This window comes from Elephas maximus, chromosome 10, assembly GCF_024166365.1.
Source record: "Elephas maximus indicus isolate mEleMax1 chromosome 10, mEleMax1 primary haplotype, whole genome shotgun sequence".
NCBI classification, from domain to species: domain Eukaryota; kingdom Metazoa; phylum Chordata; class Mammalia; order Proboscidea; family Elephantidae; genus Elephas; species Elephas maximus.
Window position 1 is genome coordinate 57,402,118 of NC_064828.1, and position 20,401 is coordinate 57,422,518.

At 35.6% G+C, this 20,401-nt stretch overlaps 1 protein-coding gene across 3 annotated transcripts in view; it reads left to right on the plus strand.

Moving 5' to 3' along the window:
* TOGARAM1 (TOG array regulator of axonemal microtubules 1) overlaps positions 1–20,401 on the plus strand; it is a 102,546-nt gene that overhangs the window by 19,800 nt on the left and 62,345 nt on the right. For 2 of the 3 annotated variants that reach the window (XM_049899210.1, XM_049899212.1), the window contains exons 2-7: positions 4,635–4,788; positions 7,621–7,755; positions 10,761–11,069; positions 12,538–12,800; positions 16,744–16,976; positions 19,608–19,708. In XM_049899210.1, the coding sequence (XP_049755167.1) occupies positions 4,635–4,788; positions 7,621–7,755; positions 10,761–11,069; positions 12,538–12,800; positions 16,744–16,976; positions 19,608–19,708 (1,195 nt within the window). The remainder of the gene's footprint in view (positions 1–4,634; positions 4,789–7,620; positions 7,756–10,760; positions 11,070–12,537; positions 12,801–16,743; positions 16,977–19,607; positions 19,709–20,401) is intronic. The other variant, XM_049899211.1, reaches the window with a different exon arrangement.

A 20,401-nucleotide genomic window follows, 5' to 3' on the forward strand; every position in this document is an offset into this window, starting at 1 on the left:
CAGTCACAACTCTGTTATGTTAACTCTTTTCTGCACACACTCCTTTTTCTTATCTCACTAGCTAGTCCTTCTCAGTTTCTTTTGCTGCTTCTTCCTCATCTTCCTGACTTCTAAACATTAGAGTGTTCCAGGGTTCAATTCTTGGACCTTTTCTCTTCTCTTTATGCAGTCGCTTAATTGAGCTCATTCAGCCTCATAGCTTTAAATATCATCTGTTTTATCTGTTTTGTTCACCAGCATATTCCTAGAACCTGGCAAATAATAGGCACTAAATAAATATCTGCCAAATTAATTAATTGACTGATAGTTTATGAAAGAAACAGCCAATTTGTGAAAATCAGCCAAATTGGTCAATTAAGGAGGCAGGATAAACTTAAGGAAAATATTTGAATTTGTAATGTGATGACATTATTTCATTGACATTATTTAATCTGAATCAATGGAAGAAATATTTCTAGTAGCCCCATAAATTTTATGATTTTTATATATGTTCAGGAATTTTAGAACTGGAAGGACCTTAGGGATTATGTAGTTTAACTTCCTAATTTTATGAATGAGGTAAATTAAGGCCCAGAGATGTTGAGTTTTTTAATCCAAGGTCTCTTCTAATTTGTAGCAGATCTAGAATTAAAAAAAATTAGAATTAGAAGTAGAAGGTAGGTTTTCTGTTTCATAATCTGGTATTTTTCCTGACATTTGTTTCATACCCCTTGGTCTTCCATACATCCAGATGCAGTACATAAAATCATATTTTACATTATTTCTCTTTCCCCTTCTTCCAGTGCTGGAAAAAGTATAAAACAAGGTATTTACTTTGTATTTTTCTTCGTCTGATGTCCTTATTATTTTTGTTGTTGCTTTTTGTTTTTTTAATTTTTGGTTTCAGAATGAAAACGATAACTTTTAGGAGAGACCAAAATGAGCCTTTCATATTAATATTTGATGTGTCCTGTAGCCTGCTTTCAATTTTTTACAGAATTTTCTACAGCAAAAAAAATTTTTTATTGTACTTTAGATGAAGGTTTACAGAGCAACTAGTTTCTCGTTAAACAATTAAAACACGTATTGTTCTGTGACATTGGTTGCCAATCCCATGGCATGTCAATATGCTCTGCTTCTCAACCTTGGGCTCCCCATTACCAACTTTCCTGTCCCCTCCTGCCTTCTCGACCTTGCCCCTGGGCTGGTGTGCCCATTTAGTATGGTTTTGTTTTACGTTCCTGTCTAATTTTGGCTGAAGGGTGAACCTCAGGAGTGACTTCATTACTGATTTAGAAGGGTGTCCGGGGGTGATACTCTCATGTTTCTCCAGTTTCTGTTAAACCAATAAATCTGGTCTTTTTTTTTTTTTTTTTTGAGTTAGAATTCCATTCTACATTTTTCTCCAGCTATGTCTGGGACCCTGTATTGTCATCCCTGGCAGAGCAGTCAATGGTGGTAGCCAGGCACCATTTAGTTGTGCTAGACTTAATCTGGGGGAGGCTGTGGTACGCATGGTCCATTAGTCCTCTAGACTAATCTTTCCCTTGTGTCCCTGGTTTTCTTCATCTCCCTTGCTCCTAACGGGGTGAGACCAGTGGAGCATCTTAGATGGCCGCTCACAAGCTTTTATGACCCCAGATGCTACTCAGCAAAGTAGAACACAGAACATTTTGTTTATAAACTGCGTTATGCCGGTTGAGCTAGGTGTTCCCCAAGACCATAGCCTCCACAGCCCTCAGTCCAGTAATTCAGTCCCTCAGGGAGTTTGGATGTGTCTATGGAGCTTCCATGGCCTTGCCTTGAACAAGTTGTACTGGCTTCCCCAGTATTGTGTACTGTCTTACCCTTCACCAGAGTTACCACTTAGCTATTGCCTACTTAGTGTTTTTCCCTCCCACCCTGCCCCTCTCTTGTAACCATCAAATATTGTTTCTTTTTGTGTATAAACCTTTTCATGAATTTTTATAATAGTGATCTCATACAGTATTTGTCTTTTTGTGATTGGTTTATTTCACTCAGCATAATGCCCTCCAGATTCATCCATGTTGTCAGATGCTTTGCAGATTCATCATTGTTCTTTATCGTTGTGTAATGTTCCATTGTATGTATATACCATAGTTTGTTTATCCATTCATCTGTTGATGGGCACGTACGTTGTTTCCATCTTTTTGCTGTTGTGAACAATCCTGCAATGAACATGAGTGTTTTACAGCAAAACTTAATCCCTGACTAGCTTCACCTAGATTTCCAAAAATGCCATACTCATTCTCACACACACACACTTTTCCACTGCCATCACCCCCACCCAACCCAACACCCACCACCACTAGTTGTATGTATTTGGCATAATGCTAATGTTCTGATACCTAAACAGAAATTAGTTACGAAGTAAATTTAATATAAAATGTATTCCATATTGCAGAATTATTTCTGGATTACTCACTATTTTGAACTGTGTTAGTATGTCTTCATTTAGTGTATCTAATCAGATGTTTACTGTGATTGGTTTTATTTTTATTCCATTGTGTCCTTTTGAGGAGCCCTGGTGGTACAGTGGTTAAGTGTTCTGCTGCTAACCATAAGATTAGCAGTTCGATTCCATCAGCTGCTCCACGGGAGAAAGATGAGGCAATCCGCTTCTGTAAAGATTACAGCCTTGGAAGCTCTATGGGGGCAGTTCTACTCTGTCCTGTAGGGTCGCTATGAGCCAGATTGACTTGATGGCAATGGGTTTGGTTTTGGTTGGTGTCCTTTTAATTAAATTTAAAAAATTGTCATCAAGTCAGTTCTGACTCGTGACAATCCTGTGTGTTATAGAACACAATGGCTCCATAGTTATATGGCTGTAATAGTTTCTTGGCTGTAATCTTTACAGAAGCTGATCTCCAGGCCTTTCTTTTTAGTGGGTTCCAACCAACTATAATCCTGATCGAAATCCCAGTATTGGGTTTTGAGAAAGTCAGGTCTTTTTCATTTAAATCATTTTCATTTGTCTTTTTTAAAAATGTTTTTTGGAGACCAGACTTAATGGTCTGACTCAGACTGGAGGAATCCCGGAAGACATGGCCCACGGACTCACTGTTAATCCAGAACTAAAACCATTCCCGAAGCCAACTCTTCAGACAAAGATTAGACTGGACTGTAAGATATAAAATGATACTCATGAAGAGAGTGCTCTTTAGTTCAAGTAGATAGTAAATGGCAGCTCCTGGCCAGAGGCGAGATGAGAAGGCATACAGGGACAGGAGCTGGTTGAATGGACACAGGAAATGCAGGGTGGAAAGGAGGAGTGTGCTGGCACATGATAGGGAGAGCAACTAGGGTCACATAACAATGTGTGTATAAATTTTTGTATGAGAACCTAACCTAAGCTGTAAACTTACACTTAAAGCACAATCAAAAAATCTTTTTGGGGTTAGTTTTGAAGGACTTAAAGGCTTTTCACAAAATTAGATGAGGAATAATAAGTTACCTTTGGTATATTCCAAAAAACAAACCAGTTGCCATCGAGTCAATTCCGACTCATAGCAACCCTGTAGGAGAGAGTATAACTGCCCCATAGGGTTTCCAAGGAGCAGCTGGTAGATGTGAACTGCCAACCATTTGGTTATAAGCTGAGCTCTTAACCATGGCACCACCAGCTCTTCTTTAGTATGTTAGGTAGCTTATAATCTTAAAATTGTAAATGGCTAAGAAGCTTTCAAATAGACATCTTTAACTTGTATTGCAGTGCTATTTGATACTTGGCAACATTTGCCAAGAGACATACTGAGAAGGCTTACAGTCCACTACAGGCTTAGCTTTGATTTTGTCAATAAGCTCCAAATAAATATACAGAAGTACAATATCCTCTCCGTTTGCTCAATTTTGCAAATGTTCTATAGCCATGTTGAATGTGAAGCAATCCAGAACAAGTGAGGTTGTCATTGGTAAAGAATTCTGAACGCTTGGATCATGCTCTCATTTAGCCCTTTAACTATAGTTAGATAGAACTTCAAAATTCTATCCTGACATTTTTATAACTAAAGGATCAAATGAGGTATGTGAGAAAAGACTTGGAAAGCACAAAGTACCAGATGTATGTGAAGTGTTATGTACTTTGTTTTTAACGAAGAGACCTATCCTAAGAAAACCATGGCATAGGTTACCATGTGTACATTTATGTTTGACTTGCAGATTATGAATAGTAAATTTGCCTCAATAAGAATAGTAGAGTGGGATGTTTACTTGTTCAGTGACCTTCAATCAACATTCCTTGTGTAATGCTCAAAGGTGGCATAGTGTGAGGGGTTATGCTGCTGAATCAGATGTGTTCTGCTCCCCATTCAAGTTGTAATTTCCACTTTTAGTCATTTGTATTCTTTCCTTCCTAGCTGCCGGATGTATTCGGTAGCAAGGTAAGGTACAGGAAAGGGTTGGGGTGAAGTAAGAAAAAGAGAGAGAAGAAAAAAAAACATTTCTGTCATGGAATGAAAAACTGTTAGTGTGCTATACTGTGTGTGGATGTTTATTTGTTTATATCATTGTACATTTGATAAATCCACATTTTTTCTTTTAATCTTAGTTTCATAATTGGATCTAAGTTACTTTGTTATATTTATTACCAAATAGACTTAATATAAATTTGTTAATTTATTATTCTGTTCTTATAGTTCTCGACATACGATTTCATCCCATCTCCAAAATTAAAGCCTTCTCAAGGAATGCCAGTCAAGGACGATTTGTGTTTTAGCAGAAAAAGAGTATCAAGAAACTTATTTCAGAACAGCCGGGATTTTAACCCAGATTCTCTTCCTGTGTGTGCTGGTAAGTAACAGTTCCAAGTAGTAAACGTGTTGACTTAAGTTTAAGACTTAACTTTGAAGTTCATTCAAGGGCTCATGGAATTTATAATCTAGTAAAAAATATTTAAAATTTAAGTAAAAAATAGGCAATTAAAATTCAGTAAACATTTATTGAACATCTGATAAGGATGGACACTTCGACGTAATTGTCTCATAAGACCTTCACTGGACCCCTATAAGTAGCAATGTAGAGCATTAATCATTTAATCAACAACCCATATTTTTGAGCATCTCCTATGTGTCAACAAAAGAGAAAACTTCCTGCCTAGTAGATCTTGCATTCTAGTTGAGTGTGAGCAGAGATTAAATAAACACAAGATAAATGCTGTAGGGAAAAATAAAGCAGAGAAGAGGAAGGGGAGGGGGCTATTTCAAATAATGTGGTGAAAGAAGGTCATATCCAGAAGGGTATATTTGAAGAAATAAGGAAGTAATGACATAGATAACAGGAGAGAAGAGCAGATAATTCCAGGGAGAGGAAACAACGCAGAGTCACTGTGATGGAAGTGTATGGACGTGCTTGAGAAAGATGAAAAAGGGTAGTATGTCTGGAATGGAGTGACTAAAGGGAAGAGAGTAGTAGAAAATGAAATCAAAGAGATAAATAGGGATCCTTGTTTATGAGGCCTCATGTGCGCTTGAATGAACTTTGGCTTTTACTCTGGGTGAAGAAAGTATGGCACCATTTGCTTTATATTCTTCAGGCTCACTTTGGGTGTTGTGTTTAGAATAGACTAAAGGAGACCAGGGTGAAAACAAGGAGGCTGATTAGGAGTCTGTTGTAGTAATCCTGGCTAGAGTTGATGGAGTCTTTGACCAGCATAGTACTAAATTTAGTGAGAAGTAATTGGATTCTTATTATATGTCAAAGGTAGAGTTGATAGGAGATGGAGTGTGAGAGAGAAGAGTCAAGAATGACTCTAAGTACTTTTGGCAGGAGCAACTGAAAAGATGCTTAATTGTCTAAGTGTTACAGAAAGTAAATATGATAGTTCAGAGGACATGGTCATTGTCATGGACCAACCATATCAGTTAGAAAAGGCTTTCAGGAAGAGTTAGTACTTGAACTGCATCTTTTTGGCATGCATGTGATAGAAGTGGTTAGAGTGGAAGAGCAAAGCTTATGCTGGAAATAGGCTTGAGATTTTCTGGAAACTGTGTCAAGACATGATTAATTTTGGATGGTAAAAGATAAATTGGGATATGGAGAACCTTGTGTGCTAGGCTCAGAAATTTAAGCTCATACTTCTAAGATACAGGGAGCTAATGGAGATTTTTTTTCATTAAGGATAAAAGAAACTGGAGTAATAAGGTTGTAGATGGAGTAGAAAGGAATAATCAGGAAGATTTGATGACTGGATATAAAAGATGAAGAAAGGGAATAGGGAAAGACTTTAAGATTTAGGACCCAGGTTATTAGAAAAACGGTGGTGGGTCAACAACGCGATACCCAGTTGGAAAGGGAAAATGAAGAAGATAGAGTTTTAGATGTTATCATGTATTTAATATCCAAATGATACTAACTATTGAGATATGTTGTCTATGAGGATACAGTGCATTTACCAAATATTATTCCTCTAGGAGAATGTATAGACCTTTTTTTGCAGTAAAATTCCTTTGTATTTTCATACAAAAAATGAAATGTTATAGTGATTTTATAGTTTAATTCATTTATTTAATAGAGAGAAAGAAACACAAGAATATATCCAGTTATATTCATACCATAGTTTTGAATTTTATAAGGCTCATGGTTTCATTCCATTGAGAAGCTCATTATCCAGTCATACACATTTTGAATAACTGGTGAATAAGGCAACATTAACCTTAATGCTAGATTGGATGATACGAATTATAAGTACTACAGGAATTATGAGTACCATAGGCTGCTAACCAAAGGGATGGCAGTTCAAATACACCAGCCACTCCTTGGAAACCCTACGGAGCAATTCCGTTCTGTCCTTTTTTTTTTTAAAATAGGAATTCAAGAAAGAAAGAGTTACAGGAATTGAAGTAGTTTAGGAAAACTCCAGATAGGAGATTGGACTTAAGCTGGACTTTAAAGAAGGAAGGAGTTTGAGATTGGCAATAAGGCAAAAGAGACTATTCAGGCAGAAGGTATAACCAAAAGCAGGGAAGTGAGAATTAACTGAGAAGATGTCTAGTATATGAAGGATAAAGGACCTTGAAATCATAGGGAGAACATAAAAAAAAAATCTTAGGATTTCAGAACTACAATCAGCCCATTTTGTAGATGAATAAGCTGAACTCCAGAGGGGTCGTTGTCACCTTCTTTTCTTCACACTCACTCACATACCCAAGAATAACCTTAACTAGCCACTGGAGAGGGAAAGAGATCTGAGAAATGCGCGGATAAGTTTGAGAACTGCGTGAATAATGCTTGGTATGTTAGGAAAGAAAGTAGAGGAGTTCTGCGGTAGAATTTTTTGGATAGAGTGTGTACTGCAAATACCAGGAAGAAGGAAAGCAGGTCTGGAGAAACATTCCAGAATGAAAGAAGGGGAACTATAGGAAGAATCTGCCTTTGTGCATATTCTTCAATATACCTTTTCTTTTTCTATCCTTTACCAGTCTATTTTCTGTCCTTCAACCTCTGCTACTAATCGGATCCGACAGTACCAAAAGCCTTATCTCTTTCATGCCTGCCTGACTCACAATACTTATTTATTTCAGTTTTTTTCCTAGATAAATCACATCAGCATTTGCAAAATAAGATGTAAATAAGAAATAAAGTTAACTTGTACTTTCACATCTTTTCCCTTCCTTTCTTCAAAAGGTACTACTGGGATTCATCAGACAAATCTTTCTGCAAAGTGTGGACAACTTGGATTTTCACAGATAGGTGGTAAAACTGGAAGTTTGGATTCTGACTTGCAGTTTCTGGGGACAACTAATAGTCACCAAGATAAAGGTATAAATTCCAAATTTTTTGGATACAAGTGATTTTTAAATATATTGTGGGGTTTCCACATCTAACTTATATATCATTTTGTGCAATTATGCTTATCACAAAAAAGAAAAGTATGTTGGTTATATTTTTAGTAGCAAATTTAATAACTTTTTTATAATTGTTACCATAAAATAATTTAGTAATCTTGATATAAATATGACTGATTAAAATAAAAGTTTAGAAACTCTCAATACAGTCATTGAAAATGGCATTATCCATTAAGGAGTACTGTGTCAGCAGAGGACAGTTATCTTCCATAACAGTTTTAAATTTTAAGAATATTTAGCATTTATTATGCTCCTTGTTAGGAACCATCACTTCCTGACAAGCTATTATTTCGTATGAGACATAAGAGATAGAACAAAAGGAAGAGTTTGAAACTAGCTGTCAGTCACATGAATCTTGGATTTTAAGGAGTTTCTTAAATTTTCATGCTAATGAGTTATCAATTATTACTTAGAGGTAGGATCAAATTAAGTATTTCTAAAAGTATTTTAATTTTTGTCATATATTCTTTACTAAAAATTCTTTTTAAAGTGATAAGGAAGTACTTGTTGATTGATGGAAAACTAAAATCATTTGAAATTAGTAAAATAGATTCAGTTAATATAATACTTACATTTTAGATATCTGTTCTTTCACCTACCCCAGAGGACCACGTGACTGCTTAAAGTTTCACTTCATGGTGTTGTTCCTAATAAAATAGTCTATTTTTCTAAATTATATATGTATTCTCTAAATCATGACTCTTAGATGGCTTTGGGACCCCAAAATTGTCAGTATTCTCAGGTAAAACATGGTATAGTTTTGTGGTTCAGAGCACAGATTTGGAACCAAACTACCTGGGTTCATATTCTAGCTTTTTAATTTCCTAGTGTATGACTTTTAGCAAGTTATTTATTTATACTTTTGTCCTTCATTTTCTCATATATAAAATAGGAATATTACCTACCCCCACAGGACTGTTGTGAGGATTAAATAAATTAATACACATAAAGTGCTTCGAACACCACCTGGCACATATTAAGTGCTCAGTAAACATTAGTTCTCGTCATTATCATCATCACCATCATTATTATCATCATTATTAGATTATCTACATAGAAAATACAATAGCATCCAAAGGAAAAAAAAATCTAATAGCATCTACTGAAAAACTAGTAAAACAAAGAATTCAGCAAGGTTGCCAAATATAAAATCAGAATATAAAGGTCAGTAAAGTTCCTATGTATCAGCAACTTTCAGAATGTGCAATTTTTAATAAGAAATTACGGTATGAACAAAATTTATAAGGTTTCTGGTAATCTAACAAAAATTTTCACACCCTTTGTTTTGAAAGCTATAATAGTTTTTTGAAAGACGTAAAAGAATACCCAAATAAACGAAATAACATAATTTTAAACAGGGAGATTCAATATCAGGAAAATGGCATTTCTTCACAGATTAATCTACAAATTCAATGCCTCCCAATAAAAATCCCAACGGAATATTTTATGGAACCTGACAAGAAGATCCTAAAATTTATATGAAAGAATGGAGGGCCAAGAATGGCCAAGATAATTTTAAAAACAAAAATGGAGGAGGACTTATCCTATAAGATAAACCCAAAAACCAAACTCATTGCCACAGAGTTGGTTCCAACTCATAGCAACCCTGTAGGACAGAGTAGAACTGCCTCATAGAGTTCCAAGGCCATAAATCTTTTTTTAGCATTTCTTTGTTTTTGAACATTTTATTATTTAGGTGAAAGTTTACAGAGCAAATTAGCTTCCTATCCAACAATTTACACACAGCTTGTTTTATGACATTGGTTGCAAACCCATGAATATGTCATCACTCCCTCCACTTCTTCCCTGGGTTCCCTGTGTCCATTTACCCGGCTTTCCTGCCCCGACTGTCCTTCTGAACTTGGCTTTTAGAAAAATGTTGCCCTTTAGGTCTCGTATGATTTATTGTTCTGAGGTGTACATTCCTTACTGGTGTTATTGTTCATTTTATAGGCCTTTCTGTTGAGTGGCTTTAATGTGATCTCTGGAATTTCAGTTCCAAGTCAGAAGGATGTCTATTTATGTATACAAATAGACATAGTCTCAGGGGTTCCATCAGTCTCTATCGGACCAGTATGCCTGGTCTTGTTTATGAGTTTGAATTTTGTTCTACATTTCTCTTTCACTCTGTCTGTGACCTACTGTTGCGGTTCTGGTCAGAACCATCAGTAATGGTAGCGAGGCACCATCTAGTTCTTCAGGTCTCATGCTAGTGGAGACCATGGTTCATGTGGTCCGTTAGTCCTTTGGACTGATAGTTTCCTTGAGTCTTTGGTTTTCTTCACTCTTCTTTGCCCCAGACGGGAAGAGACCCATTGTTGTATCTTAGATGGCCACTCGCAAGATTTTAAGACCCCAGTTGCTACTCACCAAGGTAGAATGTAGAACATTGTCTGTATGGATTATGATACGCCAGTTTACCTAGATGTCCCCCAAGACTATGTTCCCTAGCCCTACCAAGGCCATAAATCTTTATGGAAGCAGACTGCCACATCTTTCTCCCACAGAGCTGCTGGGGGATTCGAACCGCCAACCTTCCAGTTAGTAACCTAACACTTAACCACTGCACCACTGGGGCTCCTAGTCCTATCAGATAGAGTGATGATGAATAAAACATTGTGGTACTCGTACAAGGATAGACAAATAGGCTAATGGAGCCCATACAGAGCATCTAAGAATAGACTCAAATATATTTGGGAACTTTATAGAACACAGGGAAAGGATGGTCAGTTTAAAAAGTCGTGCTGAGAAAATTGGGCTATCCATATAGAAAAAAAATAAAATTAGATCTTTGCCTCACACCATATAAAAATGTAAGTACTAGATGTGATAAAAACCTGAATGTGAAAAGCAAAAAAACTTTAAACTCTTAGTAGATGTATATACATAAGTAACATATTTTCTTTTGTTTTATTACAGTGTATACTAGCCTAAATTTTGGCAGTAAGACACAGCAAACATTTGGTAGTCAAACAGAGCGAACTTTATCATACTCTGGTCCAAATCCAAGTCCAGGAACCTTCATCCTTCCATCCTGTCCTCTCTCATCACCTCGGACTAGTCCAAAGCACACGTCTCCTCTTACTGGATCTCCAAAGAAATGTCAAGATAATTCCATTAATTTTTCAAATTCCTGGCCTCTTAAAAGCTTCGAAGGACTGTCAAAGCCAAGTTCACAAAAAAAAATTGTCAGCCAAAAAGCATCTGACCCTACAGGTAGAAATGATGGTAAAAATTAATACATTGTTCAAATATATTTGAATGTTTAAGCTATTACTTTGGAGTTAGTGCATAGGGTTGTTAGATTCTTTTAAAGCTGATATTTACAGTATGTTGAATAGATCAAATGTATAATATAAAACTTAATTGAAATTGTAACTTCTTTCTTATATTGCCACTTAATAAAATCTTTTTTTTGGAACTAGACAAACAATAATACTGAGAGCCTATTAACAAATTTTAGCTTTACCAATGCAAAATGTTATTCATATGTTTAACATTCACTTTTTGACATTTATTGAATGCTTATTATATGCTAAAATTATTTTGAAAGGTTTTCTAATATTTTTTATAAACTAAAATATTTGTTTCTTAGCAATAGCCGACTCCAAAATCATGAAGTTAGTATATAAGTTCATTCAGGACAGATTCAATCTCAAAATAAAAGGTCTATTAAAGGCAGCCCCTCTGTCTCACTGCTTTTTTATCCCCAGCTTCTGAGACAGATCTTCTAACTTTAAACTACCCTGTAACACCAGTGGAAACCCTGGTGGTGTAGTGGTTAAGTGCCACAGCTGCCGACCAAAAGGTTGACAGTTCAAATCCACCAGGCGCTCCTTGGAAACTCCATGGGGCAGTTCTACCCTGTTCTTTAGGGTTGCTATGAGTCAGAATAGACTCATCAGCTACAGGTTATAACACCAAGGTTCCAGTTTACAACCATAAGGCCAGTTTATTGTATATTCAGTTTCATCACTTAACACTGAACCTTTATTAATTTCTTTCTATGTCTGTCTTTCCTCCGAGATCAAACGTTGCCTTGAACTTTATTCAACTTGTTCTCCCCAGTGCCCAGTATTATTGCTTTGAATATAGTATTCATTCAAATGTTTCTTAAATAATTAAATCAAACCAGAAAAGTAACTCTTCTAATTTATTATGGATTTTATGATAAATATGAGTCATGATGATGTGTATGATAGATATCAAAAATTTAACTTAGTATGTAATATTTTTATTTCATGTGACAGGATTTGAGGTGGCTTATTTTTTTTTTTATTATATTTGTTATATTAGAGGAGCAAACCAAAAACCAAACCAGTGGCTGTTGAGTCAACGCCAGCTCACGGATACCCCTTGTGTTACAGAGTAGACTCGTGCTCCGTAGGGTTTTCAAAGCTGTGACCTTTTGGAAGCAGATTGCCAGGCCTTTTCTCCAAGGTGTCTCTGGGTGGGTTCAAACCGCCAACCTTTTGGTTAGTAGTTGAGTGCTTAACCATTAACGCCCCACCCAGACACTCCCTTCTATATTAGAGGACACTGGTACTTTTATTTTATCTCATCTTAGATAGTGATCTTTATTTCTAATAAAATAAAATATGTTTTTCTATTTAAAAACACTGTATTGCAAACACTTGTGATTATAACTCCCTCTTCTTTGAAATTATAAAAAGTAAAATATATATTTTTTATACAGGAGAAAATTCTCATGGAAAACCTTCTCCAGTTCAACTTAAACCTGCTTTAATGAGATCACCATCTTCCCGACGAGGCCTAAATGGGACAAAGCCTGTACCTCCCATACCGAGAGGAATAAGCCTTTTGCCTGATAAAGCTGATTTAAGCACAGTGGGACACAAAAAGAAGGAACCTGATGATATTTGGAAGAATGAAAAAGATAGTCTTACAATTGGTCTTTCAGAATTAAATGTCAAGGATAAAGATGTGGATCAAGAAGAGGTTAGAACCAAACATTATTTAATATTTTTAAAAATACTTGTATTTTCTATATATTAGAGCTGTAATTTAAGGAAAAATCAAGTACTTTTAATCCCATAACATTTTTTCTTATTTACGCAAGTATTTCATGTTTATTATAGAAAATGTGAAAAATACAATGAACTGTTAGGAAGACAATTCACCAAATCCTACTACTGAGAACATGCAAATGTATTTCCTTACAGTATTTTTTCTACGCATATATTATTTTTAAAATTAAAAGTATAAAAAATAACAAAACCATCCATGCACTGAAGCCTGCAAAATGAACAACTGTCATACCTCTTTTCTATTTTTTAAATAAATTAAACGTAACGTAGTTCCTTCTCCAGTCCAATTCCTCTCCCTCCTTTGCCAGAGGCAACCACGATTACCATTAAAATTCATGTTTTTGTGTATGTTTTATATAAATATATTAATACTTTTGTGTATTAATTTATGATGTAGTCAGCAAATAGATTTTGGGTTATTGCCAGTTTTTTTTTTTTTTTTTTTTTTTGCCATCGTTAACAGTGCTGCAGTAAGCATTCTTGGGCATGTCTCTTTTATGTGTGTGTAAGTTTTTAGTTAACTTTATGAAATTGAGAACATACTATTAATTCATCTTTGAATCCTATGTTACCTTGTCTATACTGTGAAAACATATTGCCAATATGATAACTATGTACTTACTAATTATGTCAGAGAAGGCAATATGGTTGCTTTATTTATTTGGCTTCAGAGTACTATATCAATAGATGCTTCCCTTTTTATCATTTCAGTTTCCCTGATTTCAGGTTAAAAAACTGTTTTACATTAGATATGTAAATGAAAACAGTCCTTATATTTCATAGTCTTATTTTATCCCATTTAAGATGTATTACTGATGGTTTACTCAAGTCAAATAGAGTTAATATTAATGCATATTTGTTTTAAAAGGACGTCTGTAATGTTAAGCATGCATAAGACTAACTGATGAAGTACCAAAATCGATGCTACACATTAATGAATTAATTAGCCACACCAACTTCTAACTGCTAGTAAAATCTTTCCTTGATTTTTTTTCTAATTCATTTGTGCTAGGAAGGGAATTCATTTGAAGGGAAGACACATACAGAAGAAGCACTTTTCTGCATAAGACTTTTTATAAGTTTCACCTGATCCTACACATTTTTGCAGTGCTTTTATAACTTAAAAATAGGCTTTTTACTTTTTTTTGTAATTGATTTATTTATTTTTATTGTACTTTAGATGAAGGTTTGCAAAACAAACTAGCTTCTCATTGAACAATTAATATGTGTAATTGTTTTGTGACATTGGTTGCCAACCCCATGACATGTCAGCACTCTCCCCTTTTTGACCTTGGGTTCCCTATTACAGCTTTCCTGTCCCCTCCTGCCTTCTCGTCTGCTCCTGGGCTGGTGTGCCCATTTAGTATGGTTTTGTTTTATGGGCCCGTCTAATCTTTGGCTGAAGGGTGAACCTCAGGAGTGACTTCATTACTAAGCTAAAAAGGTGTCCAGAGGCTATACTCTTGGGGTTTTCTTCAGTCTCTGTCAGACCAGTAAGTCTTCTGGTCTTTGTGTGTGTGTGTGTTAGAATTTTGTTCTGCTTTAAAAAAAAAATTTTTTTTTTTTCTTCAACTCTCTCTGGGACCCTGTATTGTGATCACCATCAGAACGGTTGGTGGTGGTAGCCAGGCACCATCTAGTTGTGCTGGACTCAGTCTGATGAAGTCTGTAGTACTTGTGGTCCATCAGTCATTTGCACTAATCTTTCCTTTGTGTCTTTGATTTTCTTCATTCTCCCTTGCTTTACATGGGGTGAGACCAGTAGAGTATCTTAGATGGCCGCTCACAAGCTTTGAAGACCCTAGACACTGCTCAGCAAAGTCGAATGTAGAATATTTTCTTTATCAACTATGCTATGCCAATTGAGCTAGATGTTCCCCAAGACCATGGTCCCCATAGTCCTCAGCCCACTAATTTGGTCCTTCAGGGAGTTTGGATGTGTGTGTGGAGCTTCCATGACCTTGCCTTGGACAAGTTGTGCTGAAAAATAGCCTTTTTTCTATTAATGAATAATCAAAAGTTGAATTTTTTTTTAATAATTATTTGTAAATACAGGAGAATACTATTCAGCCTTCTAAGGATTTAATACGGTAGTGGCCATACTACCGAAACAACCTGTATAATTGTTTAAAATGGCCTATCCATGCTTAGATACTGATATGGTGTCTCTTATTTATCATTTTATAAGTTGATCATCGTTTATCTTCTTCAGTGTGAGGTGACTTTAAAAGAAAGGCACTACATGGATTAGGATTGTATTCTTATATCACAAAGGAAAGTACATTAATTTTTCAGTTCAATTATACTTTTTTATGAATTTTTATATTGAAACTGATATTTACATTATTATAGCACTTAATGATGTCTACCCAAAACCCAGTGCCACTGAGTCGATTCTGACTCATAGTGACCCTATAGGACAGAGTAGAACTGCCCCGTAGAGTTTCCAAGGAGCGCCTGGCAGATTCCAACTGCCAAGCCTTTGGCTAGCAGCTGTAGCACTTAACCACCATGCCACCAGGGTTTCCTAATGATGTCTAAAACACTTATATTTTTATTACTTATTCTTTACAGTAACCCCTTGAATTAAGTAAGGCAAGATCTATTTGTGTGTGTGTGTATGTATGTCTGTGTGTGTATTTCCAGAAGGGACTCAGAAATGTCACATGTTGCTCAGGGTCAAACATTAACTGGTAGAGTTAGGATTCAAATCAAGTTCTCCTAACTCCATGTTCTGTGTGGTTTTCACTGTACTACGCTGCCATAACCCTTTAAAGGGTTTGTTGAGCCGCCGTCCAAGTATGAAGGCTTAAGAAATTTATGGAAGCTTTCATTATGGAAGAATCAAAATGCAAACAAAGCATAGTTTATAAATGTTTCTATGTTCAGTAAGGTTCTATTCCCAACAATATATAGCTTAATATATTGGTTTGTAATATATTTCTACTCTTCATTTCTAGAAATGCTCGACTTCATAAGTCATGTATAATAATCTGTTATTCTCTCACCTCTAACAGTTGCAAACTTCAGACTTTAGAAACTGATTGTTTTTGTTTAACCTTCTCATGGAACTGCTAAGTAGCCACATCAGCACAACAGTGGTCTACGATTAGCTGGAGCTCTGTAACTTCAACTCTGATGTCTGCTCTCTGATTCACTGATTTATTAATTGAGTGTATGCAACATACTAGCCATTATGCTGGTTGCTGAGATATCATGGTGAACAATAGCTTGAGATTCTTCCTCTCAAGTAGCTTATAACCTAATAGGTTGTTTATAAATAACTGAGTAATGAAATCTGTGTGTATATACTATGTATATTTATTATGTAAATATACTTATATATTTGGGTTGACACAGTGGCTGCAGCAAAATGAGCTCAAACATAGCAATGATTGTAAGGATGATGCAGGACCAGGCAACAGTTCTTTCCGTTATACATAATATGTGTTGGAGCCAACTCAACGGCACCCAACGACAACAGCTTATATATTGGCATCCATGTTGTTAGTGCTGTGCCAGGGAGTGGCTAGCTAGGTACCAAAAAACCAAACCCATTGCCTCTGCATCGATTCCAACTCGTAGCGACCCTTATGGAACAGAGTAGAACCACCCCATAGAGCTTCCAAGGCTGTAAGTTTTTACAGAAGCAGACACTCATATCTTTCTCCCTTGGAGGGCTGGTAGGTTTGAACTGCTGACCTTTTGATTAGCAGCCGAGCACTTTAACCACTGCACCACCAGGGCTCTTTCGGCTGGGTGCAGTTAGTGAAATTTAAAATCTAAGGGTAACTTATATTGATATAAAGATTTATAGTCTCTTGTAAAATTAATTGTTTTGATTCTTTTCTCAGATGCAGAGCTCCCTTCGGTCCCTTCGGAATAGTGCCGCTAAGAAAAGGGCAAAACTGAGTGGCAGTACTTCTGACCTTGAGAGCCCTGATTCTGCAATTAAGCTCGACTTAACTATGGACTCCCCATCTCGATCTTCCTCTCCAAACATCAGCTCTTACAGTGAAAGTGGAGTTTACAGCCAAGAATCATTGACTTCGTCTCTATCTACAACTCCCCAGGGGAAGAGAATAATGTATTTTATTTTTTGGCATGTTAAATGAATGCTAAATATAATTTGTAATCTGGAGTCCTAATATCATATTTGAGAAAAACTTTAAAATCATTGATATTCTATTTGTTTTTAATTTTTAAATAATTTTTGAAAAGGAAAATTTCATAGATATTACCTTGCTTAGTTTTGGTTTGGGTTGGGGTTGGACAGAGAGAGCACAACCCCATCTGTAACTAGGGCACTTGAATTAATATAAGACCTATCCTCAAAGGACCTGCTGTTTTTGCCTATCTAAAATTTATCCCGATATTCTTTGTCTTCTAGCTCTTTTCTAGATCTCTTGACTTTTTTGCCAGTTGATCTATAGCTAATATTGCTGCTCATTTTTAAACTCAGAACAAATTTTCTCTCATTTATGGATAAAATATAAAATTCACCCAGCCCTTAGCCCACTATTTCTTGTATTTTGTATTTCCATAATTTTGTAGAAGCTCGGGAACCCATGCCACAGCTCTCACAGCTCTCTGAGGAGTCTCCCTACAGCAGTAATGCTGGCATTGGAGTCCTGGCCATCCCATGCTGACAGAATTATTTTCTAGCTTAGCAGTTTCACTGGTTTTTCCAGATTACTGCTATAATCTCTAATTTCTCTAAAGCTCAAACAATGATCCCACCACTGATTTCTAGGCACCTTTGTTACCCTAGTCTAGGGATTTGGGGAATCCTCTCCCACTTTATTTTGAACAAAAACCTGGGAGTAAAATTGCTAGATCGTATGACAGATGTATATTTAACTTTTTAAGTAACTGTTAAATTGTTTTCCAAGATGGTTGTACATTTTACACTCCCATCAGTGGTGCCGGAGTTTCAGTTGTCTCTATCCTTGCTAACTAACATTTGGTGTTGTCAGTTTTTTCTTAATTTTATTTTCCTTTTATTTTATCTCAAACCATGTTTATGGTGGTAATACATCTATTAGATAGTAAATATTTAATATTATTTTTGCTTAAGTGAACTGGAAACACGTAGGTAATCAAAGGAAAAAGATGTTTTATTTCAGCAATTCATAGAATTAAACCCAATTTTTGTGGATAATTGTTAGTGGTTGTCTCATCCCATGATTTTTTTCTCTACATTTTCTTTATAAGTCGCAGCTTATTTTGCAGTGGAAAATTTTTTCTTACTGAATATTTCTTTGTGTAATTGCCCAGGTGGGATAATATATTTACAAAATGAATTTGGAATGGCTACTTGGGCTGGTAAAATAGCTAAGCTTACATTAAATTACAGATATTTAAATACTTATTTATCATTTGTTTTAGACCTAAAGTCTTTCCCTCATCTTCCATGAAGGTGAAATTTTATACTATATACTCCTACACGTGCAAGATTGTATAAATAACGTGGAACCCTGGAGTTGGGGGGTACATTTTATAACATTTAAAATTCATCATTTCCTATATTGTCTCACAGAGTTATCCTGTTCAAGTATTGCACTCTGAATTACCTTTAATGAATTTAGAATTTCCAAAACACATTTAAATTTAGTGGCTTTAGAGCAATCATTCTCAACCAGCTTGCACCCTTCCTTAAAAATCATAGCCAAAGAAAATCACTGTTCTGATAGGAGGCTTTCATCTCTAGGTGAGTTGGGGGAAAAAAATTGTCAAGAGCCACTTTATTTAATTTGTCAAGAACCATTTGTTTAAAGACTGAAATATTTTCTTTCATCCAGGCCAAATACATTAAGTATAAATGTAAATTTGCAGTAATTTTTTCTAGAGAGATTAAACCACCACTGCCATCTAGTTGATTGCAACTTATAGCCACCCCATGGAGTTTCCAATGCTGTAAATCTCTATGGAAGCAGACTGCCACATCTTTCTCCCTTGGAGCTGCTGGTGGTTTTGAAACACCAGCCTTTCGGTTAGCAGTCAAGTGTTTTGACCACTTTGCCACCATAGCTCCTTCTAGAGTGATTATTCTTTTAAAATACTTAACACTGGTTTTTTGGTAGGCCCATTGGAAATATGCCTACCCACCTACTAAGAATTGTACTCCTTTGAAAAATCTCTTTATGATATCCATCACTGGCTTATTGACATTATAAACACTTAGGAATTTGAAATAGTTCCCTTACATTCAGGTATAACATTCTTCAGTTTGGTTTCATTATATCAGGAAAGCACAGCAAAGAATATTCCAAGAGGAAAGCAGCATTTGCAAAACTCACTTGTCACAGGTCTGTTATAATATAGCCAAGTCTCTATTTTTATGTTATTATATGTGAGGGTGAATATTATGCTGGATAATTAGGGATCATTTGATTTGGCTTTGAAATGGATTCTCTTGGAACAGTTATTTTTGACCCAACCAGAGAGTATACAGTACAAATTGGTGAGTTTTCATTTTCTATGGAAGTTCTCGTCTGAATAACTAAGAGTTGACCATGTATTTAAAAGGTTGAAAGTTCAAAAGGTAAAGTAAGATTACCAATAAAAGATATTTTTAGCCATAGTTTTTCATACCTGTTGCTGCCTTATTATCTAAATGTTTTGTGAATTATTAAAAAGAATAAAGGATGTGTGATATAAAAATGTTAAATAGCTCTGAATTTTAAATGTTTATTGAAATTACCTTGTTTCATTGTAGGTCAGACATATTTCCAACATTTGGATCAAAACCTGGCCCAACAAGACTTCCTTCAGCGAAAAATAAAAACTCTCATACAGCTGAACAAAGCCCCAGTGCAGGTATTTGATGACTGTTTTATAAGTCACATTTATAGCAAGTGTGATTTTTAAATTATGTGAAAAATGACCAGAGTATATTTCAGATTTAAAATTTTTGTAGTTTTCAGTAAGACAAATCATTTTTTTTTTTAACTCCTTAGAAGGCCATATAGGCAATAATAAATGTATTATTCCTGGAAGAAAAAATATTTACCTGAATAATTGATCCCCTTTTAAGCCCATAGGTATACCTGTGCCTGACTCCCACCTCCAAACATTCTGGTTTAATTAGAATGGAGTGTGACCCAGGCAGCAGATTTTTAAGAGCTCCCCAGGCAATTCTGATGTACGGCAAAGTTTGGATACCATGGCCATAGGCTGTGACATCACAGAATAATAATTCCTTTAAAAACAGTATTTAAATAGTGGTTAAGTTTAAAGGTATCTTGCGTTAAGAATTTGGTGAGCTGACCTAGAAGTCTCTCACTTAAAACATCACATTTAGTTATTAGTAATCATTTAGCAGAAAAATTTTTGTTTGGATTATTCAGAAAAATAGTCTGTCTAGAAAGGAAACTACATGTGAGTCATCTTTATGGTTAGTAAAACTGTATTGAATTGTGTATCAAATGTGACAAATTGGGGTATAATGCGTACTTTCATTACGATCTCAATGTAAAAGTCCTAACAACTTTAAGGCTACTTTATCTTACA